Here is a 25837-nt window from a genome sequence, read left to right on the forward strand (position 1 = left end):
GATTGATACTCTGAACTGTGTCAAGAACGCGTCAGTGAAGTAGCAAGCAATCGGGGAATAACAAGTGCATAAAGAAGAACAACATATGAAGACAGAAATGGGTAATAAGAACAACTACTGTAGGTTAGCAAGTTGAGATGCTAGGAAGAATGTGTGGAAGAGGGAGAGGGACAGAGGAAGCAAAAATGGTAATGAGAATAGAAATCTGTGGGCTGGCTAAGAGAGATGCTTAAAAGAATGTTTAGAAAGGGGAGGAGGAGAGATGAAACAAGAGAAATGAGAATGGAAATACTGTAGGGTGGCTAGGAGAGATGGTATGAAGGATGCTTACAAGAAGGAGGACAAAGGAGACAAGAAAAATGAGAACCGGAATATAAATACTATTGGCTGGGTAGTGATGATAGGAAGAATGCTTGGAAGAGGAGGGAGGAAAGAGGAAAAAAAACGGGTCATGTGAATAAAAATGCTACTGGTTAGCTAGGAGATGCTAGGAAGAATGCTTGGAGGAGGGAGGTGGACAGAAGAGGTTGCTAGAGTTGTGAGGGAAGAAACTTGAGAAGGTTGAGCGTTGATTTACTGTGTAGTCGAACTAAGATTCCTACCCTGTCGTAACTAAGGTGTTTTTTGCAAAAGGAACAAAGATCACAGAGTCCTGAATCTTCTCTCGTTCCGTAGACTCCCTGCCAAAATATCTTAGTTACTTGGAAATGTATCTTCAGTCATTTTGCGAATATCAGTCCTATGCGCTCAGTCACAAATCCTTACGATCAATGATTCTTCACCGAAACAAAGACTTATTTCTATAGGAAAGACAATGGAGACAATGCAAAATCTTCCTATGTCTTTTGTTCACCTCAGAAAAATAAATCTTGCTCTCGAGAAGAAACTTATAATACGTTAATTTGTTTTTCGGGCATAGTGGCGAATTTACATATAAACTTACGATTTTTTTTCTGTCATAACTATTTTTTTTTTTCTCTTAGCAAGCACAAGGATAGCCCACATTTTCTCCCGACTTTTATACTTCTTACAAACAGATCTTAGATACCAGAGAAAAATGGCCCCAATGATATTTAGTGAGTTTTGGGTCTCCTGAAATGCGAGAGAGTTGTGAGAAGAGGGTGGGACTGGGTGGCGTATGCGGGGTGATGAAGGGTGTATGGTAGGGGAGCAGGGGAAGAATGGCTGGCGATGTGAGGATGGGTATATGTGTGTGTGTGTGTGTGTGTGTGTGTGTGTGTGTGTGTGTGTGTGTGTGTGTGTGTGTGTGTGTGTGTGTGTGTGTGTGTGTGTGTGTGTGTGTGTGAGAGAGAGAGAGAGAGAGAGAGAGAGAGAGAAAGAGAGAGAGAGAGAGAGCGAGAGGAGTAATTAAGGTATGATGAATATATGGGAAAGAATAATGAAAAAAGCGGGAGTCTGGTGATGTGTAAAATACTGTATGTAGGAGCAGATGAGAATGGTAAACAGGGACGAAAAGGAAATGAACGTGAAAGGAAGATGAAATACGGTGATGAAGGGTGTATGGCAGAGGATGAGGGTAAGAATGGTTTGTGATGTGAGGATGTGTATGCAGGAAAGAATGACAGATAGAGCGCCTGTCATGTGAGGATAGGTATACGGGAAAGGGACGATGGAAGAATGAGGGTTGTTGTTGTGAGGAAGCATGTACGGGAGCGTAAGGAAGGACTTACAGAGATGTGAGGGACAAAGAAATTATACAAGAAGGGAGAGAGAAGGATGGAAGAAAAACTCCTGACGTCAGGGAGGGTGTAGGCTGTATGAGAGGGTAGGGGAAAAATGGCCATGAAGATGCAAAGAAGGGTAAAGGAGAATTAAAAAGGGAAGAAGAGATATAGAGATGGAGAAGTGAATGAGGGTGAGTGGAGAAACGCGGGGGAGAGAAGTGAATGAGGGTGAGTGGAGAAACGCGGGGGCGAGAAGTGAATGAGGGTGTGTGGAGAAACGCGGGGGCAATGGACGCTATGTGGAGGTGGGAAGGGTGGATGGGGAATGGAAGTGAGTGAGGGATGTGTGTAGAAGAGAGCAGCTAGGGTGAAAACTGAGGGTGTGTTGAGAAAGACGAGAGTATCAAGTGAAAAATGTGATGAAGATATGTAGAGCGAGAATGCGACAACAGAGAGAGGATGGAGAGTGTGTATAAGGTACTAGAGGGTAGAGAGGCGAGTAATTAAGTGGAGATGCAAGAGGGTGTGGAGAGGTGAGTGAGGATGTGTGGTACTGAAGCGTCATAGTGAACTACTAGGGTTACCGATGCCACCCGCTCTGTAAACAGGGAAGGCTCGGGTTGCCCCATACACTCAAACACCATTTAGCTGCTCGCAGGGTTTTTTGCTGCACTGTGTGGGCCAGCGGGAGGAGCAGCGGCCGCAAAGAGGGTGTCACGTTCCTCAAGTTTATTATTCTTGTTCCTGAGCCGTAAAGAACACCAGCCACTACCAGTTTGTCTTGGATTACACGTCTTTCACCAGGTTATAAGTACTGGTAGCGTTTAATAAGTATATTTTTCATGTTTATGCACGACATACATACATACGGTATACAGTGGATAGACCGACAGATAAAAATGATAAATACTAAACAACACCATAGCCTATGGGAAATCATCGAACCTGTCCTGAATGATACTTTTTGAGCGACTGTATATGGCTAATTTTCCTTTACAACATAATTGAAATAAATGGCGTTAAGTTAGGTTCCACGACCTTACCTTAGTGCATCATGGAAGCTGCAGTGACAAACTTCCTATGCTCTCCTTCTTTTTCTAATTTACAACATTTTCTACTTGCCATTAAAAGAGCCATTAGTCAATGTATTGCCATTATTTCTGGGCACATCCACATAACCAGAAAGTTACTCAAGTGTTACATGACCATAAAAGTAAAAAGGTTTATAATATCAAGGCAGCTCGAGATGATGTGTATATAGTACATCTTACCAGTTCCTACTCAGACGAATATTCAAGCGTCAGTTTGGGTCGAAGCAGCAGGTAAATCGCTCTCTGAATATCTTCTTACTCAGCCATGGATTCGAGTCCAAATGTGTTAGTCGCGACGGGTTCAAAGCGGCAGGTAAACCACTCGCTGTGGCATTTTGCAACTCAGTTCACGTTAGCACTGCTTGAGTTTGATTTGGTTTGGTTTGGTTATGCTAGATTGGGTTCGGTTGTCAAGTACGATAACTCGGAACTGGCAGTCTGCTATGGTCAGAAAACACACACACACATACACACACACACACACACACACAAAGGTGCTAATAGACAAATGGTTGTACGAGAACACAAACTAACCATAGGATGCTAATATTACTTACGCATGACGCTGAATCACCGCATTTTAAGATGGTGCAAATATCGTTCATTTTCCCTAACACAGTACCTAACAAAGGCATCACTGGCGTAAATTATGAACTTTGTGAAGATGGTGTTAGGGCTGCTTATTTTTTTCCCCCAAACAATGATATCTAAACAACTGAATCACCGTAAACATCATCCATCACCAAGAATGCAGCTCTAGTGCACCGCCTCATCTTCCTACCCTCCGTCCCTGCTCCAAGATCAGCTGAGCCGCCACGCCACCTTGCTGAACATGTAAACATTCCACGAACAATTTTTGTATGATCCTTCGACATTCCCAAACATGGCAGTCAACACTAACCTCCAAACTGATGTAGTGAAGACGGAATGCACAATAATCAGCCTCGGAGGAGCTAATGGTAAGAAAATAAACAGTTCTTTCACATTCCACCGCCGCCTCACTTCACACGCGTCACTTGCCACAACAAATTCGCCCTGATGGATGGATGGGCCGTCTTGCCTCCGCATCCTGTCTGATGATTGGTCGATTCTTGGTCCAGTCACCTGTCAGGAATGAGATGGTACTTTCTCCTCCCTCCACAATATGTCTCAAATTATGCTGCGTTTTAGTGCTGATTATTGCCTGCTTTCTTGCTTGTTTGATTGTTTCGTTAACAGATTGAGATGGTACTTTTGCGTCCTTCCGCATTATGTCTCTAATCACGCTGCGTTTTATTGCAGATTATTGCCTTCTTGCTTGCTTGATTGCTTCTTTATAATTATACGTAAGAGAAAGAGTGTTTTTTATTTATTTCGACGGAAGATATCTGATAAAATAATCTAAACAAATTGGCAGTCTAACCACAGATACTCTCACTCACCATTCCTCTCTCTCTCTCTCTCGCTGTGTGTTTATGAAGCAATACCGTTTCCACCTCCCAGTGAGACCTTACCTTCTTCAGCCAGACTGCCTCCGCCAGATGGTTTCACTCGCTGGAACGACTGTGCTGCTTGGATCTCTGCACTACTGGCTCACCTCTCGCCATACTTCATTCAGTTTTTGTATTCAGATTTTAGGTATTGTTCATTGTAATTGTATTATACTGTCTTTTTAATGTATGTTAATTGCGTTGCATACATTACATTTACGTGTGCAGCTTTTTTTTTTTTTTTTTTTTTTGTCCGACTCTGGGCATAGGCTTCACAGCCTGCTATCAAGGTCCAGCAGTCCCCCTACTGTACATACCATACACCTCTACATGTCACCACTTCGGCGCTAACACCCACCGTCCATATTGAATACAAGCTAGGGCTGTCTCATACAGAACTGGTGTATTGGTATTAGCGGGGGTATTTTTAAGACATGTCGGCGGGTCTTCTGGTAGATCAGTAAAGCCTGATTTTAATGAAATTCAAATCCTTAAACTGTTCCCTGCCCCAGCCGGGATTCGAACCTGGGTCCGCTGGGACTGCAGGCCACCTCTCTACCGATTGAGCCACCGCTGTAGAAGATTATTTAATTTGTGTGACTATAATTGTATGAAATAGTGAGAATGGAGTTTCATCATTGTACCATATATCATGACTATCATGTACAGTATTATTCTGTAATGTTAAAGGGAAATGTTAAGTAGTGTACCGGTATGTATTTTGCAACATTCATCTTTATAAATCATGAAAATTTTGATTAAATTCTTAGCCATCAAACCCATACAGTATCAAAGGGAACTGTTGCAGCGTGTGTGGCGATTCTCAAACCCAATAGATTCCACACGATAAGGCTGCACAAATAAGCGTGTGTGTGGGAACGGCAGTAAAAAGCAACATATGCAACGCGTGCAGGGGCGACACACTGAGCTGTTGTTGTCTGATGTCTGCCTGTCCCTCATCACACTCCGCAATCCTCATTTCTTTCTTTGGGTTGTTCATCCTTTAAGCCCACCATATTTTCACTCTTTTCCCCTGAGCCTTTCCATTTAATAATTTTAATAGTCCCATTTCTACGCGGGTTTATTCAGCATCCCCTCACAAATTCGTCATCCATACCTCCCTTCTTTAATGCCAACCCTCCTCACACGACACTTCCACTACACACACACACCGCTTTCTTAAGTTTCCCCAATAAAGTGCCTCGTCCTCCGTGTTACTGGGGATAATCTTGTTGGCTCTGCACCGCGTCCATTCACTAATGTTTATTCTCCACGATGAACAAGGGCCACAATTAAATAATAAATGCCAATTATACTTAAACATCCTTATAAAGACCTCAGCCATATGACACGGCGTGACTTAAGAGTGTAAAAAAACGGGGTAAATTGTGGGTGTTGATGTGGATGTAGCGAGTGTGTGAGGGTGAGGATGTTGATGTGGGTGCAGTGAGTGTGTGAGGGTGTTGATGCGGGTGTAGTGAGTGTGAGGGCGAGTGTTGATGAGAGTGTGGGTGGAGTGTGTGGGGTTGTGGGGCTTGGGTGTTGCGGGTGAAGGTTATAGATACTAAGTGTGTGTGTTGTGGTGGAGCTTGTCGGTGAGGGAATGGGTGGGGAGTGTGGGTGATGTGATGGAGGAGGTTGTGGGTGTTGAGCTCGAATGTGGGTGTGGGTGTAGAGGGTGATGGTGCTGTGGGCTTGTATGCTTTCATGTTCGCTAGTTTTTCATTGTCAGTCTCTGCCATGTCTATCTTTAGTTCTTGTTGCCTCTCTGTCCCACATTCAAGTCAGTGTCACTTGCTATCTACACTGCAGTACTATATTTCATCCCCTTGACTTGTTGGAGAAAATTAAATTGTGTGTGTGTGTGTGTGTGTGTGTGTGTGTGTGTGTGTGTGTGTGTGTGTGTAAGTGAAACAACAAAAACAGTACATATTTCGCACAATTTTTTCCCCTTCAGTATGGAATAAAAATATAATCAACTAGTTTTGGAAATTACATCTAAAAGTATTATTCCAAATTTTGAGTTTATAATATACTTCCCATGAGGGCACAATTAAACACAATCTACAAAGTTTTTCACATGTTATTTTATCGTTACGGTAATTATTCATACAAAGGTATTAGAGAAATATAGAAAAGATTTTTTATGTACAAACTCAATGCCTTCTCTAATAAATTATAATTATCTTACACATCATTGGTACTCAGAGATTTGTACATTATTTACATGGATCCTACAAGAGATATACCGGTATTTGCTACATCCAACTTCAAAAAAGGAATTTATATTTTACAGGAGGTATGAACACTTTTGATATCTATTAATAGGACATGTGAGGACATTACACAGAAATCGTTATCAGTTCTGACACACGTGCGTCCTCCAGTCCCACACAGCACACATACACACTACGTACACATGCACACAGCGGTGAAAAAAGTACACATGATCAGGTGCAAACTTTTCGCACAGGGAGTTCATCTCCACTTCAGTGTCTGGTCATCACACTACCTCGCTCACAACCCTAGTATGAGATCACGGTATCAACTTGTTCTGTGTACCCTGTTCGTTGTATATAGGAGTATACTTCTCTTGTGAGGGGAATTTTTTCTGCATTTCTTGCAAACCGCGACCTTTAGTCTCCGGAACCATAGACACAGTAAAGACCAGACCGATGAGAGAAATGCCTGCATAAAGCCAAAACGCCCCATAAAGACCCAGTAGCAGCTGGAAGTCCACAAAGGTCTTCACGCTGGCGAAGGAGCAGGCGTAGCTGACGGAGTTAGCGATGGCTCCCAGGCCTCGATGTTTCAGGGGGAATAGTTCACCGATGTAGATCCACGAGATGGGAGAGATGCCTAGTGCGAAAGCTACCTGGAATATCAGTGCACAGGTGAGAGGAATCCAGTCCAGGCCAGGTCCTGCGTCCACACCGTTGCTGCCGGTGACGTATAGGAAGGTGCCAAAGCCAGCCAGCGCTGTGGACATCAGGAGGTTCGATACAATCAGCAGCGGGAGGCGGCCTGCGGTGTCGATTAGAACTGAAGATACCATTCCAGCCAAGATCTGCAAGAGTCCAACCACCACCGCCGCACTGTAAGGGTTGATGCCAACGAAAGCTTCTGTCAAGATGGGTACAGCATAGAAATTGAATGCGTTGGCTCCACTGAACTTCTGGAAAACCATGAGGCCGCATGTGATGAGAACTGGCTTGACTAAGTCACGACGCCACTCCCTATAGCAAGTTACCTCAGCCTCTTCCCGCATGGACTCAATGTTGGCCTTCATGGTGTCCAACTCTTGTGTAATATCCAGGCCTCCTCGCAGCCAGGACAGAGATGTGGCAGCGTCCTCGTCCCGGCCCCGGTACAATAGGTAACTGGGAGTCTCTGGTATAAGCATCAAAGCCAGGAAAAGCAATGCAGGGGCGATGGATGCCACCATAGCCAGCTGCCGCCAGTCCAGGTACACCCCCAGCAGGAAGGACATCAGCATGCCCACGTTTGCTGTTAATTTGGCCACGGAGCACAGGCAACCACGAATCTCCGGGTGTGCGATCTCGCTGATGTAGACGGGCGTGACGAGAGACACCACAGCTGAACAGATGCCACAGATGAAGGAGGACGCGTATACCATGTAAACACTGGAAGCAAACACTGTCAGCAGCCATGATAGCGCAAAGGGCAATGCTACCACGGCCAGCACACTTTTCCTGCCCAACCTCATAGCCAGACCGCCAGGGATGCCACCGAAAAAGGCACCCAGGAGAGACAGAGATGCTATCCATGACCCCTGCTCAGGCGTGATTGTGAAGTCGTTAGACTGTGTGCTGTTGACGGGAGGAGGAAGCTGCATGGAGGCGAGGGCGGGCGAGGAGTAACCTTTGCCCAGGCCCGTCGCCAAAGGCCCCAGCGCCACGATCAAGGTCGCAACAACCTGAGGAAGTAAGACGAAAGGAATACATTAGTGACATCATTATATATTCAGATTTTGATTATGACTGTACCTCTTACACTCGTATAATTAACAATCAAGTAGGTTTAAAATGTACAAGAAAACGTAAGAACTAGTCTTCTCCTTGTTAAAAATTAAACAAGATTAATTCCGTAAGCATAAATCTGCAGCTTCAAAGTGACTGTCTTTAATTCTTCTGGCTGCTACGACTCAATATCGGTTGACTGAAAGTGCCTGGCGTTTGTTTGAATAAAATACTGAGACCGTCCAGACCATTAGAGGATTAATGATGACAGAATCAAGAGTCAGGCTTCTATGACTCACTCAGCTGACTACATTCGCCTAACAGCTGGAACAGAATACTAAAGTTGTCCCGACCACGAATCTATTTTCCTACAGACCGTGGAAAAAGAAGCAGAAGAGAAGATAGGACTTACGATGCCTAAGCTCGAGGAAATTTAATTAGCTTTTAAAGTAATCTGAGTATTTGAGGCAATTATCACTTATGTTAATAAGTGGATTATTTCAGTTCTAAGATAAAGGGTGATATTCTCGTGCGGGTAGGAAGCTTACTAACACCTCTTTATTACCGGTTTATTGACGATTCTGCTTCGTTACTATACTCCTGTGCGTTATTCATGTAATCTACGACGATATTAAAACTATATAAGAAGCAAAAAATGGGGAATGTTAATAGATAGCTTGGAAAATAAATCGTAAAGGAAGAGATGCTAGGGAGCCTCCTTTGCCTACGAGAATAGGGGCCAATGTCTAACGTTAACTCCATCACTATATGACATCTAAATTTATCTTAATCTTACTACCGCCAGTCGACTGTAGACACGTTAGGACATATCTCTGTAGAGGTTAATGGGCTAATGGGTGTTACTGTATATTTAGACTGAAACTGTTTATATTTTGGTGAAACTGTTCCCGTGATTTAAGTGGACATTCTTTCGTGTTTTGTCTTAAGACGCTGTTTATTCCCTCGCTTGTAATTATGTGTTATGTCTATCCAGCGAGAGACGTCGTGCCAGCTCAACTGCATCTTCGGAATGATTTGTAATTGTTTATGACGTGTGTGTGGGAATGATGTGAGGAGATAACGGGAGATGTTGACTGTGACGCCCCTACACTGGGCTATAACAGGGCTGTTGTTTACTAGTGCGAGGGTGTATTGCTGTCCTGTGTCTGCTGGCTATGCGGTATGGTGTATCGTATGTCTCCCAGTGAAGTATGCCGTATATGACTCCAAGATTGGTTTGCATAGGAAACGATAATCTACTTGAGGAGAAGACACATGAAGAAGAATTACAATGACAGATAGATAGGTAGACAGCTTGACAGACAGGCTGTTAAATTCTATATCTAACCCTTCCAGTCCGTCTCTCATAAACTGAATAAATTTTTCCGGAGAGCAATACCGTAATCGATAAGACGTCCTTGGCTTCAGGAGGATAAACCGTGAACCAGCTAAGACGAAGTAGACCAGCTAGAGGGATGGTGAGCAAGGACTTTGTGATGGTAGCCAGCTGGGGCAGTGTAGGGAGCGCAACACAGCAACGTAGGAAGAGAAATACAAAAAGACGTCACTGTAATCGTGAAGTAGCTAAGGCGAAGAAACAGATTAGCCAGCAACAGGAGACCGTTTTGTGATACTAGCCAGCTGGATCAGTGATGGAGACGAAACACAACACAGGAGAATCGCAAGAATAGCACAGCAACATAACAAGAATAACATAAACGTAATCGTGACTCTAAACTAGCTAAGACGAAATAGTCTGGCCAGATGGATCAACAAGACCCCTGCTGGTGATGGTAGCCAGGTGGGGCAGTGTAGGGAAGGAAACACAACACACCAACACACTATGCAGTCACTGGTCAGGATCAAGGACTCATTATGCTCCCTGCCACTGCCACATCTGCTCTACGATATCATTAGACAACGGGCTTGCCTTAAGAGGAATCCACATCCTTATGACAGTATTATGAAACCCCTTATTCAACCATTTCAGCCTGGGGACGCCATTTAGGCTTTATTCCTGCCTTCACCAGACGATTTTATTCAGCTTAAGACAGACTTTTATAGCTGGAGGGGTTATATAGAGCCTTCATAAGCTCTGTCTTTGATAGGGTACTCTCCTTTTCTAAATTATATCCTCTGTCGGTAGCTGGAACGAATCAAAAACACGGAAACGTAGAGAAGAGTGTGTCTATTAGTCATCATGGTCACAGTGGAGTAATAACGAGTATTGGAAAGAAAAAAAGTGAGTGTTTAAGACAGCTCTGGATTCTGTCAGTGGTTCACAGGGTCTAACGAAATGAACCCCACTGGCTCTTCACTGTTCAAAATCTGCATTCTTATCAGTGGCTGGTGAATAAACTTTACGTCTTTCATTCATTTTTTCGTTCTTTCTTTCACTTTCGTTTTCTCTTCTTTTACTAACCACCACGTTTTTTTTTTATACAAGCAGAGTAGGTATGTTTATGCAGAATACGTGAATCAATGGCTTTGTGTAATAAGAATGACCAATAGTTTCTTTTTATGCTCAAAGGAATAACACTAACTGTGACTATATTTTAACTGAATTACATACCATTACTAAAACGAAAATCGACTGTATAACTTAACCCCAGTAGTACCGAGAAAAACTTAATATATTCTTGCTAGTAACAGACGATTTTATCTGGCTTTGGAGAGATTTTTAGAATGAAGAGGTTAGTGGTTGAGGAGTTATTTTTCGAAATGGTGAAGTTAGATTGCAGCTTTCGTTAACCTCTTCAGCACGAGACGTCTTACATGAGATAACTAAGAACGTGTGAAGATAGCGAGAGTTAACTGATAATGACGTCACCAGTTTGAAGAGGCTAAAGAGATGGTAGCGATAATAGACAGCGATAAGGTAGGCAGTGTGACTCCTCCCATCGCTACCTCTTGGCTGCGGGAGTGTTGGATTAAGTGACGTAGCTGGCATTCTCTCTCTCTCTCTCTCTCTCTCTCTCTCTCTCTCTCTCTCTCACGAGAACATCTCCACATTTTTTTCTTTCTTTTTTTTTACCCAGCCAAACAGGTTCAGAGGATATAGAAAGTAGAGCGGCAATGGAACGAACATTTTTTCAACTTCCTTTATTTTTAGCTGGGGTCAGCGAGTGCTTAGAGTGTTAATAGCAGTTATCTCGGCCGATCCTGACGTACGAGCCTCGCAGTACACACATAATCTTGTTTGGGTCAGAGGTCTAAGCTGGGAATGTGCTACTGTACACCTGTAGGCTTCAACATATAACACTGCTTACCTGAGACCTGAAAAATTATCACCGTAGCGGCAGGTAAAAAATAATGATGATGATGATAATAATAATAATAATAATAATAATAATAATAATGACAGTAACAGTAGTAGTAATAAGAATAGTAGTATATAATAGTAGGAGTCGTAGTGGTAGTGGTGGTAGTAGTAGTAGCAGCAGCAGCAGCAGCAGCAGCAGCAGCAATAGTAGTAGTAGTAGTAGTAGTAGCAATAGTAGTAGTAGCAGTAGTAGTAGCAGGAGTAATGATGATGATGATGATGATGATGATGATGATGATGATCATGATGATGATAATAATATTAATAATAATAATAATAATAATAATAATGATGATGATGATGATGATAGTAACAGTAGTAGTAGTAGTAGTAACAGTAAGAGCAGTTGTAGTAGTAATGGTAATAATAATAATAATAATAATAATAATAATAATAAACAGTAAGCTGAGCATGATTTTTTCCATTTTATTATTTTTACTCTATTGTATTTTATTTTTACCTGCGTCAGTCGCTGCGGCCTGTTACTGTATATGAGGCTAAGGGTCGAACTCGCCATCTTGAGGTCGATTCACTCTGCAAAGTAAGAGAATGTGAGATTAATAATGAGAGAGAGAGAGAGAGAGAGAGAGAGAGAGAGTAAAGATAGATATGCAAATACGCAAGGAATTAAAAGCAAGCCGATCAAGAGATGCAGATACAAGGACACCAAAAAAAGGAAAATACAGTATACGTACGAGCAAAGTATAAATGAAAAACGATACATGAACAGCTACATAAAAAAAAGGAGACAGTAAAAGAAGATAAAGAGAAATGATACCAAAGAAAAGCAAAGATATGAAAGATGATCAATAAAAAAAAATAAAAGAAGATGAACAAACTAGTGAATTTAAACATAAAATCAGCAATAAAGGGAAAAAAATGAAAAATAAACCCACTCAGAAACAAGTAAAACAGAATTATAAACAGATAAAATGATTGAGAAAAGAGATACGATACATAATGGCAATAAATTAGACAATCAAAGGTACTTACGGAGAAAGATATAAACTGACACATAAATGCAAAGAAAAACTAAATTAAAATGTAAATAAGAAGATAAACAAACTGGTACATAAACACATAAGAAGTATAAGGTAAAGAAACAGAATAAAAAATATGACGAAACCCTAGAGGCCCAGTGGTTCAAGAACTATCAAAACGCATTTATTTTATCTCTTCTGAATAATATTGCGATTGCAGCTCCTTCATGTCCCATTATACAAGGCCACAAACTAAACACATTCATAGACCGCTTGATTAACGATGTAAATATTTGGATTCTACTGAGAGGGAATGGGTTATAAGTGGATCATGCTGAGAGGGCTGGGGTGGTAGAGGCTGCGAGGTGTCACTGTCTTTCCATCTTTCTTTTCTCTGTTCCTGCTATCCCTCCACTTTTCTATCCACTACCTCATCTACTACACTCCCATCGCCACAGTCTTACATTACACCCACTAATCTACCCCTCTAGAAACCCATGTACTGTTTAACATATTGTCCTGTTCTCCAGTCTACCTGTTTGTTTTGTCATCTGCATTACCCTTCACTTCTTAATTCATCAGGTGAACTTTCTTTCAGTCCACCATCTCATTGTTCGAGGCTCTATCCTATTCCTCCACTTACTCACTTGCTGGTTCACTCCTTATTCATTACACAGTATGAATTTCCAGTCAACCTCTCTACTATTCCTCTCTCACCTCCTCGCTGCATCTCCCGCGCCATCAGCCCTTCCGTCTTTCACGCTTCACCTTTACGTGTCACATTTAAACAAAAATAGCTTCTCAACCTTCAGATCTCTGTAGGTTTCCCAGTGGTTGGTAAAATCGCTCTGCGTTAATCAGGATAAAAATACGCGTACCTCTGAAGATATCTCGCCCCCCGAAGATCAAGAGTTATATCGAGAGTTTCTTAAGGAGCAAATTATCTTGTGGCAATAAGGTACAGACGTAATCGTAAGAACTATGTAAATGGAATCTGTTTTAAGCCCATTCATAACAAGGGTCTCTCCAAAGCTGAATAAAATTGCTAGTAGTACAAGATCAAAATGAAAAGGCCCTCAACGCTCTACCCACTGCCAACATCCCTCCATCTTCCCACTCGCTGTACCTGTCCTTTCATTCACCCTTACTATGTTCTATGCCCTGTCACTACCTCTCCACCCACCCTCCTGCTACCTCAACCCCTGTCCTTGCTCCTCTGCCATCCAACCACTGCTCCCTACCCTTCCACCCACTACTCCCCTGTCCCACCCCCTTCCCATATAACCCATGCCACCCTCCCACCACCCCATCCACTACCATCTCTCTCCACTCAGCCTCTCAGTATCTCACCCCACGTTCTTCCTTCCCACCCACCCAGCCGTCACCCTGCCAACTCCCACACTGCATATCATCCTGGAGCCACCAGACACATCCCTCACTTTCAATGTCACTTTTATATCGTTCTTGATTTACCTCGCTAAGATACAGTCAAGTCCCTGGTAAATGCACAAACTTAAATTTTAAAATAATTTCACCTGTCAGATTTCAGTTAAGCATATAAGCAGAAAGAAAACAAATAAAAACGTAGACTTTATACGGCGTTAAAACCAGAGAAAAGTTTATTCACTCTCATCCAAAAAGGATAAAGATTCATCTTGCAGCTGGAAATTTTAAAGTTGCAGTGGCGCAATATAGTCCGGGAATGAACTCTTCTTTTCAATGGCTGTAAAACTGCAATAACTGTCATATGTAAAGAACTGACACTAGTTTAATGTTCATGAAAACAATGTCATAAATATTACATATCCATTAGCCTGTCGAAGCAAGGTGTCGGAAAAGGAATGGCTACAAAGAGGAAAGGCTATAAATTATGATAGACGAGTAATAGGATATCAAAATCTTTTCTTTTCTTTCTTTTCTTTTCTTTTTGTAGCTTAAATATAGTAAGTATGAAATACATCCAAGCAGACAGTTTTTCAGGGCTATTTATGGTATTACTGTATTTGCATTTGTGCGTCCACGCAATAGTGTGTAATATTAAAATCTACACCATTTTCTGAGAGTGGAAATGAAGGTTAGGATGATGACGCCAGAATATGGTAGGGCGGTGTGCACGAGTAGTTACAGTATGTTGGCAAGGCTTTTATTTGGCTTTATGAATGTCAACAGCCAGTGTATATTCCAACAGGCAACGATGTCCCTAAGCCAAACAGAAGTAAATGATATGAAACTTTATATTTCTATTCTGTGCTAGAGGGAACCAGGTGAACTAAATTTAACAAACATATGAAGAAAATATATGCAAGGCACCCTTCATTCTGACGTATATAATAGATTAGATCAGTTTTCCGGGGCGCATCTGTGTATGAGTCTTGACGAGTGTGGTGCACAAGGACGAGTAGGAAACTACATGGAGATACCTTGTTGGAAAAGTAGCCTCTAAACGACGAGAATCCAGTCATAAAGCTTAATAAAGTCGTCTGTCGGTAGCTGTGGTCCATGAATTTTGACGAGTGTGGGAAAGACGTAGAGAAACCTTATGGGAAAAATGAACCCCAAGAAAGCAAGCGGCAACTAACCTGAATAAAAACATCTGGTCGTAAAAGAGCAGAACAGTTATAAAAATCTGTTTTTTTAACCCTTAGACGACGAAAGGTCAGTGCTAAGCTGGACAGAGTCGCCTGGTCGCATCAAGACTAAAACAGTAAACACATCTGTCGTAGTTAAAGGACTGCCTCTCCAAAACCCCTTCACTGCGATGACGCCTTTTTATAATTTGCTGTCACCAGATGAAAACGCTCGTAGTGGAGGGGTTAGAACTGCCTACTGGGCCTTTCATGAAGATGGTGTGTTTTCCTTTTTATTATTTTATTTTTGTTAATGCGAAGCTATTATGCTCATTTAGGAGAGGCGCGCGCACACACACACACACACACACACACACACACACACACACACACACACACACACACACACACACAGAGTCTGATATTTGGGATAATCACCATGTTAAAATGATGCTGATGTTAGATATTCATCAGAGGAGGTATAGTTGCTTTAAAGCCTACATCTCGGCTGATGATTGATCTACTGTACAATCCTATTTTACTTTAACCAGCATCAGTGAAATTTATCCGCCATTGGGAAAGCTCCCGGGGTGTATGAAGTTAGCCATGAGTTGGCAGGAAATCCACCTGTGTATTAAAAAGTGTGTAGAATAACGTTGCTTCCCTGCATGTTTGTAAAGTAATCTGAACTTAACTTATTTCTAAATAATGTTTAACTCCTGACATATTCTCAGTACAGTGTCACCTAATCCACGGCAAAAAATTATGTTTTCGCAGCGACTTCCAAGGACTGAGTTTCCTTTTGTCGTAGCGTTAACCTTTTGGCCTCCAGAATTTCACTTAGGTCACCAAAATCGTCTGCTATCCATAGCCTTTGTGATATTAATATCTTTTTTTTTAACAGCAACATAATGTTCCTATGACACTAACCTTTGGTGTCGTCAGTCGAGGGCAGTCGTAAACTCCCTGGCTGAATTGAAGGTCGTGTGCTTCGCATTACGTACGATAAAAAGCACCATTATAGGTGTCACACAGACTCTTCTCTACATGAATCAGTAAAATATTGCATTATTTTCACAAGACAGCACGATGAACATCTTCACTGTTCCAGTTTACTGCATGATGTACAGTACTACCGATTTACGTAAGGGACATTTTGCTTGAAACTACGTCTTCACCAAAATCTTCAGTTTTGCTTGCTTTCCTTTGAGGACACTCTTTGAAATCGATTTTCACCATAATCTGATGTGACCCTTCTTCAATCCGGTAGCAATTTCTGTTGAGTGAGACACTTTTAATGGACCCGCATCTTCACCATAATTTTCAGTTCCCTTGTTGAACGCCACAACACTTGCTGTTGCAAGGAACACTTTGAAAATAATTCCTGACCATAATGTGGAGTATCTCTTCTTAAATCCTACAGTGCATTCTGTTGAAAGGGACTTTTTGTTTAGTACTGCTTCTTCACAATGGTTTGGAGTAAAACTTGCTTTCTTTTGAGAGGGACACTGCTTGGAATTTCTTGTTCATCATACTCAAGCGTGTCCTTTGTTAATCCCCATACTCTGTGTTGTTACAAGGGACACTTTACTTCCTTCTTCAACATAATCTGCAGTGTAGCTTGCATTCTGTTGAGGGACATTGCCTGAAACTTCACCATACTCAGCAGTGATTACTGATAAACATACACCGCATTCTGTTCAGAGGGACAATCCAGTTACTTCGTCACTATAATCAGCAGTGCAGCTTGCTTCTGCTGAAAGGGACACTGCTTGAGACTTCTTTTACACTATACTCAGCCGTGTCCCTTGTCAAACCCCACAGTGCCACACGAATGACCACATGGCGCTCCTGCTGCCAGTGCTGTGCCGTGTGGGGTGTGGGGGCCAGGGAGGAGCACCGCAACAGCCTCGCCCTTGCTGTGAACACCCTTCGCCAGGCACGGCCGCCGCGGAACTGACCGTCGGGGCTGCCAAGACCTGCTGGGACGGGCTCGCCTGGCTCGGTTGGGGCTGAGATGCACGAACATACGATCAGGTCCATCTTGGAACTTAACTTAGATTTATTTTTGTAGAAAGAAACAAAAAGAAGAGGGAGGGAGGAGATTATGCAACCTCTGTTCCTTTTCCTTTCTGCTAAAACAAACATAACCATCAAAATTTTCCACTCATAGCCACTATTTGCTTCTGTCGGAAGCGAGAGAGACGTGGGAAGATTTTGCACTCACCTCCCCTTGTTTTCCTACCAAAACAAATCACTTACGAGAGGGAATTAAATGGAAGTTTATTAGTGAATCTGGCCCAAGTCTTGGCGCCGCTTCTCGTAGGGTTTGAGGCTCCTTTTGCCCATTTTGTTCACTCGGGTAAATTTAGATGCAGGTCGTTGATTTTCTGTTCTTTATTACTTATGCAGGCCGGATAGAGCCAGAGTCGAATCCTCGTGTGGGCAGCTGGCATCACTCGACTCAAGAAGTCCAGCTGCCCTGTGAATTAGTAGGTGAAATGAATACGTAACACCTGAGGGAGGTAACTGTGGTAACCTGGATGATATACTCGCCTTGTATTCCAAGATACAGGATGAATAGCCCGTCGCAGGCTCAAAGGCCTAAGTAACAAACGTGAGCACTGCAGCTAAGCGTTTGATGGTGTCTGTCCCCACTTGCACTTACAACATTTTGGAGGTTCTCTCAGCACCTCTTCCTTATTTACCCATTTTTCTTGGATGATGCAGCTAATATTCCCTTGCATGCACGTTGCACAATATTTACATTAAGAAGACTTAACATAAAAAACTTACTAAAGCATAAAACGCAAACTAAATCACTAAGTAACAAGAGCTCAACGTCCTCATGAGTCCTCGAGAATAACAAGCGTTGGCTCCCCACTCCCTAGTCACCCTGGCTTTGTGGTGCTTGGATCACGGTTTGTTTATTACCGAAATTGAATCTGATGGGCCTGATGGCTTGTGTAAATTAGATCTGTATTACGGCTGTTGTCATGAAGTTATTAATTAACCCCTTCAACCCAAGGACGTCTTATGTAGTTCGGTCTTGAAATCTCCAGACGATTATATTCAGACTGAGTGATTTTTCCTTCTAGAGGGGTTAGATGTAGCCTTCACTAACCCTCTCACTAAGGAAAGTCATAAGCCGAATAAAATCGTCTGCAAGTTGGAGAGATTTACTACAATAAAACGTCCTCGTAATGAGTAGGTCACCCAGGACACGGGAGTAGGTAAGCCAAAGTTCACCAATTCATTGAAAATCTAATGATTCCTCAGGTTTTAGTCTGTAAATTTGTACATAAAAAAAAAATCAATAAACTCTGCAAACTATAAAGAAAAGTGACCAGTGAGAAAGAGCTTTTGTTCTTCTTTTATTCTACACAAAATAAGCATTAGATTTATTTTCTGTGCGATCCTCGTCTGCTGGATAAGAAAGTCTCTCGTTCCCAACTTTCAATCTATTAAGTTTTAACAGTAATTCCTGTCAGTAAACCCGAACTACACGGACGACACACATTTAATAACTGATCCCTAGTGAATTATGATTTTTTTCCATAAGCAATTTAAGCCTCCTCCATATGTGAGCAGAAATGTGACCTACCGTACCTACGTCTCTATGTCACCCATATTATCTGACTACTTCTGTTGCAACTGGTCTCTGTCAGACATATTGATTTTGCAGAAAGAAACTCCAAGCAGAGAAGTGGCTACAGACCATATGAAAAAACACCCGTGAGATTCATTTTTCTTGACGCTTACGTGATGAAGGTGCACCTGGTAATACTAAATACTGCGGAGATGTGTATCCATATGCTGCTAATTATTTCAAGATATAATTTTCCTTGTATACTCTAACTTTCATTAACTCACTCGTATCCACTGTTAATCTACAGATATATAAAATTTTCTTATATCTTCCTATAAGACACACACACACACACACACACACACACACACACACACACACACAAATTCATGCATTCATAAAAATTATCTGAAACGATACTAAAGTGTACTTGGCAGACTGAGAAACCAAAGAAAATAGCAACACCAAATGCACACCAACTTGACAGGATAGCAAGGCAAAAGAATGACTACCTGATACTAAACTCACACCTCACTCTGCAAAGATAAGCCATGTAAAACACGAGTGGTTACCTGGGTGAGTCTCTTACCTGGCGAGTAATTGAGATACCGTGCTCATCACCTGTCACACCACCACAAGCAAGCAAGGATGCCAGTTTAGCCCATTGTGGCACCAAATTCAGAGTTTTTTCACATCTAGTTAATACCAGATTTGCACAGAACACGGCGATATGATTGAAAGATTTTAGCAATATTTTGGCCTGCAAGCAGAGATGTGTCAATATTATAGCGGTATTTTAGAGATTTTCATCAGTTTTTGTAACGATTTCTGGGATTGTTGTGCACTTTTATCATGATATTCCAGGGACTTGCTTTTTACCAGTGATTTCTACATTTTTTGCGTACCTTTTTTGCTATATTCCAGAGATCACAGCATTTCACCAGCATTATTTCAAGCTTTGTTTACACAGCAACGTTTTAGAGGCTTTTGATCTGGCAACCATACGTGATGCAAGCTCCAAATTTTGTCCCTCACCCCACAAACTCATGCGCGGCCTTGAGCTTCTCGGCAGGCGGTATTGGCTGGCCTTGCGAACCTCTGCCACCTCTGCTATAATTGTCGTTTTGTTGAGGGCCGCCCTTGCACGTGGACTCAGCACCCCCACCTGTGTTGTGCCTGCTCTATCCGCTGCTCGGGTTCCACTTTTTCTCGCATGCACTTTTTCTGTTAACACTGTCAGTCACTAGTGAGTTAAATTATTTGGTGGTGTAAGAGAGTAATAAATTTAACATATACGTGCCTTCACCTTGATCGATTGTTGTTGTGTAAAATACTGCCACAAGTAAATTTAACACAGACATCTGTTTTTTACCCTAACCTTCGGAGACGACTTAACTACTTCACTCTGACTGACGCAAGACGATGTTATCATCCACTGCGAGCTCTCGCAAGATCTGAAGGATAGCGCAGTAGAGTGACGGTGGATAAATTATGTGTTTGTGGCGTAAAAGAAGGGCAAATTTCGCCAGATTCTCCATCTTTGTAGTTTAAATACTGTTTGACTTGATCGTTCCGTGATGATATGCTGCGCTGTTAACTATCAGCTTGTAATTAAGATGCGCGCTTCATACACACCAAAGAATATCACCTTTATTATGCTTTGGGCTCAGTACAAGGAAAGCAAGACGAAGTACTGTAACAACTTCAGTGAAAGTGTGAACAGAAGCGGTCACATACACTCAAAATATTACCTTAAATCACATTTCAGCTTCAGTACAGGTAAGTAACGTGCAAGAGTGCCTGAAACGGGAACGTTCAAAATTGTTCACAAGTTGCCTTATAATCATACTTTCCCTTCAACACTCGTAATAAAGTGTAATAAAGGTGTTCATGTAATTCCAGCATACTGTATGCTCAAAAAGAAATCTTAAATCATGCGTTCGCTTCAGCACGTAAAGAGGTAGCTAGAATATGATTTAAAAATAAAGTTTGTTCGTAGTAAAGGAGTTAATATTACATGTTTTTGGCTTTAACACAGGTAGGTAAAGCGAAACAGGTAAAGAGTAAAATAGAGGCAAGGTTTGCTCCTGTCCGGGACCTTTGCCAGCACACACACACACACACACACACACACACACACACACACACACACACACACACACACACACACACACACACACACACATCCTGACCTCCCATATATTAATTAGCGTCTGTGATTCATGGTAACATTCTTGGCTGTTAAGTAAATCATGGTTGATGAGAAATTTAACTTGATGGAGTGCCACAAACAACAGTAACGTCACAAAATAAATATTAGCCTCTTAAAAATTCGTGACGTCAGGGAAATATTCTGGCCAATTAGACGGGTTTATTGTTGTTGAGTAAACCCGGTCTCTCGAGCCGAGCACACCCATCAACTGCAGGCAAGCATACTTCATAGGATTCGTTCAATATAACGACATGGTGGTCTTGCCTAATGTACACGGTAAATTGTCGCTGAGGGAAAATATAACTTGACGATGTGCCTCCAACAATATTAAATAAAATAAATCCAGCTTTTAAGGAAATTTATGCCATGGTGGTAGTATTGTCGGCAGTAAAATAAATTGTCACTGAGGAGATATTTTGAATCCAGATGTCTCACACAGCAATAAAAATAAATAAATGAACACTACATAGAAGAAAAATCGCGTCATAAAGGTAATATCATGCACAATAGAGTAATCACAGGAAAGAAATTTAACTTCACCACTTCAGTACGTTGACTCTTTTCATATTTCATCCCTGCTACCTACAAATAATTTCATCCAGCCTGAGCAGAGAAACAATGAAAAGAATATAATTAACAGAAATAAACTTTTGCCTTAATTAAAATTCTTGACATGAAGGAGATGATGATAAGACAGCCTGCAGTTAAAAATAATGCCCCAAACCACACACACACACACACACACACACACACACACACACACACACACTGCTATGATACGTACTTCTGACATGAGGTGCAGTAGGCTATATAATTATGTAATGAGTGTGATTTAAAAAATGAAAAAAAAATCCTGACATGCTGCAGACAGTAACATAAGGAGGCTGTAGTTAAACACACACACACACACACACACACACACACACACACACACACACACACACACACACACACACACAGACGTCAGGAAAATCATCAACACAATAAGATCCAGAGTAAAAAAGAAAAAAAGTGAGACAAGCGATCATACGAAAAGATGCAGCGACGAGTAAACTGAAAAGACTGAACAGAAAAGAAAGAAAAAAGAAAATCAGAAAGGCTATAAGCTCTATCCCTCCTCATCAATAAACATGCATAGAATTATCAGCAACAAGACCACTCCCTCGCCCTGGTCACCATTAGTCATTCAACACCACTGCCTGCACGATAAGGGAACAACAGAAGGCTTATTGTTTGGGTTCCACGGCCAGTACGCAGCTCATGAGTGACTTGGGGACGTTTCTGTGTAGTTTCTGATCCTCTTCTTTATTCCTTATTGTTCTTATAGGTTTAGATCCTCTTCGTTATACCTTATTGTTTTTACGGTGTTAGATCCTCTTCTGTATGCCTTATTGTTTTGCACGCTTAGATATTTTCATGTCAAGTGGGTCTAGGTGTGTCATTCTTCCCTTCATCCATGCATAAGTATTTTCAGTGTGATTGGGTCTTGATAATACTTCCTCTTTATTGTCTATTTGTCAAGACTTTTATAACGACTAGGTTATTATTTTTCACTCAAGTATTTTCATGCTAATCAGGCCTAGTTTTGTCATTCTTCCTTTCGTCCATGCATAAGTAATTTCAAAGTACTTGTATCTTTAATATTACTTCATAATTTTTGTTTATTCACAGAGATTTTTATAGCAATTAAGCTGTTTTATTTTTTTCCCATTCTTCCACACTGGCCACTTCATTTTTTCGGGTCCTGTCCCTGAAACTTAGAAGTAATTTCATGATAATTTTAGTCCCTGGCCTTTGTTTCTTCCTTTCTTCTGGTTATCCAACTACTCTGACGGTAATCATGTCCTCTTAGTCTTCATTTTTTCTTCCAATTATAGTAGTATTTTCGCGGTCTTTGGTCCAGCTTTGAGTTCATTCCGTTCTTCAAGAAATTATAAGAACTTTTACAGCATTCTGGTCTTAGTCCTTATATTTTTCTTTCACACACACACACACACACACACACACACACACCTACTCGTGTACTTAGAGGTCTATAATCGCAGCCAACGTGTAGAATGACTCGTTAATTGGTCCTCTCAAACAGTGTCACTCGCAATTAAGGCAACATAAAGGCCTGAAGAATTCCTAAACACAGCACAAATGAGTTTTTTTTTTTTTTTTTAGTTTTTTTAATCAGGCCGAGAGCGAAAGCGCACAATATAGTGTGCTCTCTCTCTCTCTCTCTCTCTCTCTCTCTCTCTCTCTCTCTCTGTGTGTGTGTGTGTGTGTGTGTGTGTGTGTGTGTGTGTGTGTGTGTGTGTGTGTGTGTGTGTGTGAGAGAGAGAGAGAGAGAGAGAGAGAGAGAGAGAGTTAACGAGTAGTTACCTGAAAAAGTCTAGGGGAAAAATAGTCATCTAGAGCATTCATGTGTGTGTGTGTGTGTGTGTGTGTGTGTGTGTGTGTGTGTGTGTGTGTGTGTGTGTGTGTGTGTGTGTGTGTGTGTGTGTGTGTGTGTGTGCGCTCCCTGTCATGCCTTTTCACGCCCCTCGTTCCCAATATACTGATACTGAGCCACAAGGTAGACATTGCTGGCGTGCCCTTCATTCCGCCTGCCCTGTTTATGAGGCGAGGCAGAAGGGGCGCTAGGTCTGGCTCAATGGACTTAGGAGGCTCAACAGTACCTCCCTAACACCTAGCACCTTCCTAGCACTTTCATACCACCTCCCTTGCATCTCCCTAGCACCAGTTTAGCACCTCCCTATCACCTGTCTAGTATCATCCTTGCACCAGTCTAGCACCTCCCTCTCACCTGTCTGGCACTTCCCTAGCACCTGTCTAGCACCTTCCTAGCACCAGTTTAGCACTTCCCTAGCACCTGTCTAGCATCTCCCTAGCACCATCAGAATATCGCCCTAAAGGCAGATATCTACACTACACTCTTTTAAATCTAATTTGTCCTAAAACCGCCATCTCTCCATTTTGTATCCTGGGTTGTAACAATACACTGACACTAGAATATGATGCTAGTCACGAAGAAGTGCTATGGAAAGGACGAAGAACCATAGCTCTGTCTACATAAAATAAGCTGCAGAAGGTCAAAAATCTGGCCCAAGTTACAGTAAAAAAAGCCATTGGATTGTCCACTACGCCTAACATCTCCCCCTCCCTGCTGACCAAGCCTTTCTCTCAGCGCATCGGAAATGTAGGAGTAATGATGACAAAGTGGACCTCATTTTCTCTCATTACACAGCTTTTCTCCTCATATCCTACCCAAGTGACGGTGATCAGAGCCTAATGGTCGTAAATCAAAGGGGACGTTTGTAGCAGTCATCGTGTTCTTACCACAAACGTGAGTGAAACTAAAATCAGAAGCCACAGCCAGTTATGATTTCTTAGCTTCTCATAGTTTCCATATTCTTTGCTTTTTCGACTTATATCTGGCTTTTGTGCACTAAACTTGTGCAAACTTCTGTACCTGTAGGAAAAATGATCCTGTAAAGTCATTGATTAAGCACAAGGTTAAACATGTTAGTGATGGCACGTTAATCTGTCAAGGCGTTGCAAAGAAAAGATGAGTGGATTTTCTGTGCGTATAGAGATGCAAGATACGGTTTTAGTGATTAGATTCCGCTTAGAGATTCCACACGTATACCGGGCCTATGGTTGAGATAAGGAGAGTATTATAAGGCACCTTTTCTTTTCTGTTCTTTTTTTTTTCCTGTTTTCTTTTCTTTCTGTTCTGTCTTTCCACCAGAGCCCAACAGCTAACTGAAGCAAGTCTACTCGTCTGTGCGGAATGGCTTACTGTGAAATGACACCTAAGTTTCCGGTAAAGAATCGCTTAATGATAAACACTGAACTGGGGAATGATAACTATGCTTCAGGCAAAGGAAGTACTGATAACACGAATCTTGTGCTTTTGATAACAGGAACTTCCGTCAGTTTTATCTGGAGAGCAGAATACAGTATGTTTTCTTTAGGCAGCCTCTAAGGGAAGTGAGATAAGTCGGGACGTATAATTATAAAATAAACATTGTTACTACGGCAGAGATAATATAAGTTTTACACTCAGCTTGGAGGGGAACTACAATTACCCCCTTCCCTCTCTCTCTCTCTCTCTCTCTCTCTCTCTCTTTCTCTCTCTCTCTGACACACACACACACACACACACACACACACACACACACACACACATCTTACGCCTGATTACAACTTTCCTCGCTCACATACTCGTTGTCACTCCTAGAAGACTCTCATGGGGAACATTTTTGCTCGTATTTTCGTGACCATAAGAGGCTTCCTAACACCTTTTCTTTAGCTACTTCTTCTCTCTCTGGGAACTAAACCTTTTTTACTTTCACCTGGAAAAAGGACGACAACCTGGGCCAAGCTAGTGTAAAACGGGTATAGTTTGGGTAAAGTTGCATGTGATCACTCTAATATACCTTGTGGTTAAACAGCTGCTTAAAACCGCCAAAATATAATGTTATGAGGTACTGTGGGGAAAAAAAGGGGGAACAGGACTTTTTTCGGGAACTGTACGTAACTGTCGCTGTCATGGTCGGCTGTAGCTGCCGTCAAGAGAGCCTAACTTTAAAATTTATAACGCCTGACTCAGCAAGTAGGGCATAAACACAACCATCTGTGCTCCCCACACTGCCAAACTCCTCAGGCACTTCACACACACACACACACACACACACACACACACACAGCTATCATACCTTAAATAAATAAATAAATAATAAAGGAAGGAAGAACCACTTGGCATGAGATTCACAGACTTATGATTAATTCCCTGTCTCAACCAAGATTTATTCTGGCGGGAAGCACAAGGACAGGAGAGTGCAGAGTCTTCCCATGTATCTTGTTTTACCTGCAGAAAGAAACATAAGATCAACGTCCTTATAATTCAGATTTATACTTATATGAAAACCAAGAGACAAGGGAAGATATTTGC

At 41.8% G+C, this 25837-nt stretch overlaps 1 protein-coding gene across 1 annotated transcript; it reads right to left on the reverse strand.

Annotated features, from left to right (window-relative positions):
* Positions 1–6620: 6620 nt before the first annotated feature.
* Positions 6621–17049, reverse strand: LOC145393451 (facilitated trehalose transporter Tret1-like). Its single transcript, XM_080267550.1, has 3 exons — positions 16025–17049; positions 12008–12081; positions 6621–8182 (listed from the first exon to the last, which is right to left on the reverse strand). The coding sequence occupies exons 2-3, from the start codon at positions 12062–12064 to the stop codon at positions 6782–6784; spliced, it is 1458 nt and encodes a 485-aa protein (XP_080123676.1). The 5' UTR covers positions 12065–12081; positions 16025–17049; the 3' UTR covers positions 6621–6781.
* Between the last annotated feature and the right edge of the window lie 8788 nt (positions 17050–25837).

The sequence above is a fragment of the Coenobita brevimanus genome, chromosome 24 (genome assembly GCF_032717465.1).
Source record: "Coenobita brevimanus isolate Jiangsu-jjx chromosome 24, ASM3271746v2, whole genome shotgun sequence".
Taxonomy (NCBI): Eukaryota; Metazoa; Arthropoda; class Malacostraca; order Decapoda; family Coenobitidae; genus Coenobita; species Coenobita brevimanus.

Excerpts from the sequence above, each read along its gene's own strand:
- LOC145393451 (XM_080267550.1), bottom strand. The coding sequence starts at position 12,064 with ATGGCGAGTTCGACCCTTAGCCTCATATACAGTAACAGGCCGCAGCGA. Across the intron at positions 8,183-12,007 it reads GGCCGCAGCGACTGACGCAG|GTTGTTGCGACCTTGATCGT; the intron begins GTAAAAATAAAA and ends TTACTTCCTCAG.